Here is a 6,424-nt window from a genome sequence, read left to right as displayed (position 1 = left end):
GGCTGGGATCTCAACCATGGATCTCTCTTAACCACTTAAACCCTGCATGTTCTGTTGTATGTCAAATTGCAGAAATAGCAGATCTACAAGTTCAATGGCGTCAAAACATGCATGTGATGTGACATGTGAGTGAAGTTCTGATATTTGTGAAGATTGTTCAACCGTTAGGTTGGGGTTCTCTAGGTCAGGGATACTCAAATAGTGGGACTGTGGGCCACATTACAAAAATGGCAATGCCAGTAGACTGAGATGGTAAAATTAAAGCGAAAGCATCCGTCCATTTTAGGGTTAGCCTGGGGTTATGCAGGTTTCCCTTCCTGGCTGATTATTCATGTAATAGAAATGTAATATAAGATAACTTCATTCTGTCTAAGAAAAAAAATGTTTATTTATTATTGATTGATTGACGTGCCAGTCAAAATTGTGCCACGGGCCGGAACTGGCCCGCGGGCCTGAGTTTGAGTATCACTGTTCTAGGGTTCACGTGGTTAACACTGGTTAACATACGAGCACGCTCTGAAAGAGGATGGGTTGTTTGAACTTCCCTATAAGCTGCAGTTTGTGACAATGCTCATTACATCCCCGCAAACTAAACACACAGCTTTACCTCCGGCTGGCCAAGGAGTCATTTTAACTGAAAACTAATGGTTGGAATGGATTCAGCAGTATATATATATATATATGTGTATGTGTGTGTGTGTGTGTGTGTGTGTGTGTGTGTGTGTGTGTGTGTGTGTGTGTTACAGTCAGTTTGGGTAACTCAGTGAGATTGGGGTAAGAGCGCTCGTTTTGTCGTTCACCACACACCCCTAACACCACCACCTGGATCAATTCAATTTTGATAGTCTCTTAGCAGCGCACCTGTGTAATTCTGCGTATTCACCATGAGATGGCGACAACAGCCATCCACTTGTGTAGTCGCTGACGTCACTCGTTTGTGACACCTCTTTCTTTGTTTATCTACTAGCCTACTGTAGCTCAGCTGTGTTTAGCCATTAGCTTACTATGCCTAACTCTGACTAACCCTAACCTTAACCTAGGTAAAACTATGCCTAACCCTAACCTCCGTGGGGTGAGGCGCCATCATTCCTGCCGATGCTACGTTGTCGTTGTTGTGGATCAAAGTGACCGCTTGTTCCGCCCCACGCCGCACGACGAGTGCTCCGGTTCTCAATTTCACTGAAACTCAAAAACTCTGTGACATATACGTATATATGATCAACGTTTTCAGCCAGGGATTGATGACATCAGAAATCTCCATATATGGTCATAAAAGGGATTTTGTTTCTGGGAATGACCATATATGGACTTTTTATTTTATTTTGTCCTTTATTAATAATAATTTTCTTTGTTATTCCCTTCTTGAATCAGCAGCGATGATCTTTTGATGAGATGATATCACGTGACGTGACATCACTTCCTGTACAGACTGAAGGAAGGAAGGATGGACAAGCTACGACATTTCTCATGGTATACTGCGACCTTCGGAGACTGTCATCATCACCACCGACCACAAGGACAAGCACAGCAGGACATGGGACGAATGGAGAAACTTCACATAATATACTTGTTAAGAACGTTTTGTTGGCAAGCTCAAAGTTGGGCATTTAGACCTATACATGGAGATATGGAGCGAACCTGTTTGGCCTAACATGGAGATGTGGAGAACACTATATATGGAGATAGTCCATTCCATCATGTCATATGGGACTACCGTCATAGACAGTAGCCATTTGTTATGCTGGAGTCAATGGCAACCAGGAATGAACGGCATACGTGTCAGAGTGATGTCATCATATGACATCAGAGGAACGCATATATACCAGCTTCTCACCTATAGATCTGGGTCAGATTCCAGCGGCTCCAGTTGAACATAGGAAGAAGCCTGAGCTAGGCAAAGCACATAAGCACAGCACTCGGGATAGAGATATTACAGAAATATACCCAAAGGATAGAACGAGCTAGGCATTGAAGAGTCTTAACAGACATCCGTTAGAGGTTTTGCCGGAGAGAAACGAACTCGCGTCAGAGCCCATGGCAGAGCTCTACTTTAATACTTATATACTACATGAGTATGTGCTTGTTAGAACTCAATAATAGGGACGTTGGTGGACCTCATGTTAACTTATTAGTGGTCCGTTGTACATTTATTTAACCAGAGCTAACTGGTTAGCTGGGTTATAGACAGTCTTCGCTGTAACGTTAACGTTAGCTAGTGACATACACACACTCACACATGGCGTTAATCCTTTTTATCAGCAGGTCGTCCCGATCACTACCTCTGATCAAAACGTCCAGGTTGTTAAAGAACAAATTCAGAAAAGGAAAAGGGAAACTACAAGATGGTGCCTGTTTCAACTGCACAGCACTCCGACTCTCCAGTCAGAAAATGGATGGCCTTCATCTTGGCAGCCTGGCCCAGCCCTACACATTCGGCCCTTCTCTCCCCCTACCAGACAACTTCATGTTGCCGTACAGTCCCCACACCACAGACTACCAGAACCTCTACTGTGCTATCACAGTTGGGGCCTTCTCGTCCCCTTACCCAGCCATCGCGGGGGCGAGCCAGGGGACGGTAACCCAGCAACGCCAGCGGCACGAGGACGTTGGCGGGAGTGTGCGGTGGATACACACGACGCAGCGGAGGTGGGACGACTCAAAGGTGGAGAAGTTGCTGCGCTCGCTGAAGGACAAGAACAAGAAGCTGGAGGAAGGGGGGCCCATCTATAGCCCCACGCTGGACGCCGAGCCCGTCAGGCGGACGATACGACAAAGGGTGGTGGACGAAATCAAACACTATTACCATGGCTTCAGGCTGCTCTGGATAGACACTACCATCGCAGGACGCATGCTCTGGAGGGTCCTGAATGGACACGTGCTGTCCCGACGAGAGAGAAGACAGTTAGTGAGAACGTGTGCCGACGTGTTTAGGCTCCTCCCCTTCCTGGTGTTCATCATTGTGCCCTTCATGGAGTTCTTGCTTCCTGTCGCATTGAAACTCTTCCCCAACATGTTGCCGTCCACCTTCGAGACAAAGTCCAAAAAGGAGGAGCGGTTGAAGAAGCAGCTGCGGGTCAAACTGGAGATGGCCAAGTTCCTCCAGGACACCGTGGAGGAGATCGCTCTGAGGAACAAGGTTGTCAAGGACAATGTCACCGAGGAGTTCTCCACCTTCTTCCAGAAGATCCGAGACTCCGGGGAGCGTCCCAGCAACGAGCAGATCATGCGCTTCTCCAAGCTGTTTGAGGACGAGTTGACCCTGGACAATCTGACCAGACCCCAGCTGGTGGCGCTGTGTCGCCTGATGGAGCTGCAGTCCATCGGCACCAACAACATCCTGCGCTTCCAGCTCAACATGAAGCTCAGAGCCATCCGCGCCGACGACAAGCTGATAGCAGAGGAGGGAGTGGAGAGTATGAATGTGACTGAGGTCCAGGCTGCGTGCAGAGTCCGAGGGATGAGGGCTCTGGGAGTCACAGAAGACCGACTGAGAGAGCAGCTCAGCCAGTGGTTGGAGCTCCACCTGAACCAGCACATCCCCACGTCCCTGCTGCTGCTGTCCAGAGCCATGTTCCTCCCTGACACCCTGTCCCCTGCTGACCAGCTCAAGAGCACCCTGCAAACCCTGCCTGAGATTGTGATGAAGGAGGCCCAGGTGATTGTAGCTGAGATGGAGATGTCTAAGGTGGACAACAAGGCCAAGCTGGAGGCCACGCTGCAAGAGGAGGAAGCCATACGCCAGGACAACAAGGACCGAGAGATGGAGAGGCTGGCCGACGCTGCAGAGAAAGCTGCCAAAGATGAGGAGGATCTGGAAGCAGAAAGAGCCAAGCGGGAACTGGTGGATACAGCACCGATCTTGTCTAGTGCTGATGTGGCCAAACAATCTGAGATACTCAGAGACACTGCACCTGTCCTGGACACAATCAAGGGAGAGGAGATTACCAAGGAGGAGATTGATACGTTGGGTGACGCCTGTTCTAAACTGAAGCAGCAGAGGAAGCTGTTGTCTCTGGAGAAGGAGGAACTGGAGGACTTGAAGGATGACGTGCAAGAATATAGCGAGGATCTGGAGGAGATAAAGAAGGAGCTGTCTAAGACGGGCCAGGAGAAGGTAGAGGAGTCTAAAGCAAGCCAGCTTCTGTCCAAGAGGGTCAACCTCATGATTGGACGCATCGGCAAGATCATCGGGGAGCTGGAGAAGGACAAGGACAAGGAGGTACTGGACGGACAGACGGTCAGTGGAAGCACTCCACCTGTTGGTCTCTATTACGCCTTCAGGGAAAACCTGGTCAGCATCGACGAACTCATCAACATCATGAGGCAGATTCAGAACATTCCTGAACACAAGCTGCAGAGCCTCGCCGACGCACTGGACGATAACAAAGACGGCAAGATCGACATTGACGATGTCATCAAAGTAGTGGAACTGATCGACAAGGAAGATATAGACATCTCCACCAACCAGGTGGCTGACATCATGGCAATGCTGCAGAAGGAAGAGAAGCTGATGGAGAAGGAGAAAGCCAAGAAGAAGGCCGAGAAGGAGCAGGCAGCTAAATTTAACAGCTAACTTCTGTTTCAGTTCCACAAATATAAAAGGTGGGCCCTCGTTTATGTGAGAAACTCGAGATTTAACCTGAATCCCCTGTATTACAGGACTCTTACTTTTGTAACTTTTCCCCCAAATAAAACCAGTAAGACTCCCTAATCGGGATCTCCACAAATAGGCCAAAAGTTTGTTTTACCAATTATTACACTCTATGTGAACATTTACATCAACAAATCCCAAGTACTATGCAGAACAACCCATTTCAAGTTTTTAATGTACAACAATATTTAGAAAATAGGTCTACAAGCTCACAATGCTACGCATTGTCCTCGTCCCTTATATTCCCATAGGTTATATGTAGATCTCAGTGTTTGTCAGTCCTTGTTCATTTATGCCCATATATGGACATCTCTATATCTACTGTAACAGTCCTTGTCCCTTTATGCCCATATATGGAGATCTATTAACTGTAAGTCCTTGTCCCTTTTATGGCCATATATGGATATTCCTGATGTCATCAGTATATGAACATATATGGGCTTTCTGATATGCCCATATATGGAGATCTCTTAACTGTAAGCCCTTGTCCCTTTTATGCCCATATATGGATATTCCTGAGAGGTGTGTGTGTGTGTGTGTGTGTGTGTGTGTGTGTGTGTGTGTGTGTGTGGGTGTGTGTGTGTGTGTGTGTGTGTGTGTGTGTGTGTGTGAGGTTATATGGAGATCTCAGTGTTTGTCAGTCCTTGTTCATTTATGCCCATATATGGACATCTCTATATCTACTGTAACAGTCCTTGTCCCTTTATGCCCATATATGGAGATCTCTTAACTGTAAGTCCTTGTCCCTTTTATGCCCATATATGTATATGGGCTTTCTAATATGCCCATATATGGAGATCTCTGTATCTCCATCTATGGGTATAAAAGGATACTTCAGGTCTGACATCAAGTTTGTTTATATTGGGTTGCTAGGTTTGACATCACAAACTCCATGGGCCATCTGACCTAGAAATCTATATTTGGGCATAGATGACTCATCGTGACCTCATCATGATTTCAATCGCTATAAAAGGACTCTCAGTGACATAAACTCTCCACAGATAAAGTCAACCCATTCTTTGATTACTTTGTACAACTAGATTAACTTTTCAATGGCATCCCCACTGGAATTGACCGAAATGTACGACAGACAAGTCTGACCTCACCAGCCCATACTTGGGCATGGACAACTTATATCTCCATATACGGAGATGGCCATATATGGAGATACGATGACATCACAGAGTCCACAGCTGATGATGTGGCGTGATGTCATACAATACACAAACAAGCCCTATATAAAGGGGCAATTCTCACCAGGGAAGAGAGCATTCCCCACTAGCTGAGTATCTTAAGATGGTTGGATGTGATGATAAGCTATAAGCTTAGTTGATCCTGGCGATAAGGTCTGTGTCGAGGAATGCTCTCTTCCCTGGTGAGAATTGCCCCTTTATATAGGGCTTGTTTGTGTATTGTATGACATCACGCCACATCATCAGGCGTGATGTCACGGCCGGTGGAGGTTTTCATACTAAACTGCGACCTTACGGTCGCAGTTTAGTATGAAAACCTCCACCGGCCGTCCGTCCCTGAGTCACACGTGCGGTCGACCGCACGTGTGACTCACATCCATCACATCCAACCATCTTAAGATACTCAGCTAGTGGGGAATGCTCTCTTCCCTGGTGAGAACCAGGGAAGAGAGCATTCCCCACTAGCTGAGTATCTTAAGATGGTTGGATGTGATGATAAGCTATAAGCTTAGTTGATCCTGGCAATAAGGTCTGTGTCGAGGAATGCTCTCTTCCCTGGTGAGAATTGCCCCTTTATATA

General features: G+C 46.9%; 1 protein-coding gene across 1 annotated transcript; it reads left to right on the top strand.

The window, feature by feature from the left end:
• Window positions 1-2,236: 2,236 nt before the first annotated feature.
• Window positions 2,237-4,573, top strand: LOC308309358 (mitochondrial proton/calcium exchanger protein-like; the record flags this gene model as incomplete). The annotated part of the gene is made up of 1 exon (XM_080754907.1): window positions 2,237-4,573. One exon carries the CDS (start codon window positions 2,237-2,239, stop codon window positions 4,571-4,573), a length of 2,337 nt encoding a protein of 778 aa, XP_080611033.1.
• Between the last annotated feature and the right edge of the window lie 1,851 nt (window positions 4,574-6,424).

This window comes from Nannobrachium achirus (genome assembly GCF_963921795.1).
Source record: "Nannobrachium achirus genome assembly, chromosome: 24".
In the NCBI taxonomy this organism is placed as follows: domain Eukaryota; kingdom Metazoa; phylum Chordata; class Actinopteri; order Myctophiformes; family Myctophidae; genus Nannobrachium; species Nannobrachium achirus.
This window is presented reverse-complemented; position numbering and strand designations above follow the sequence as displayed.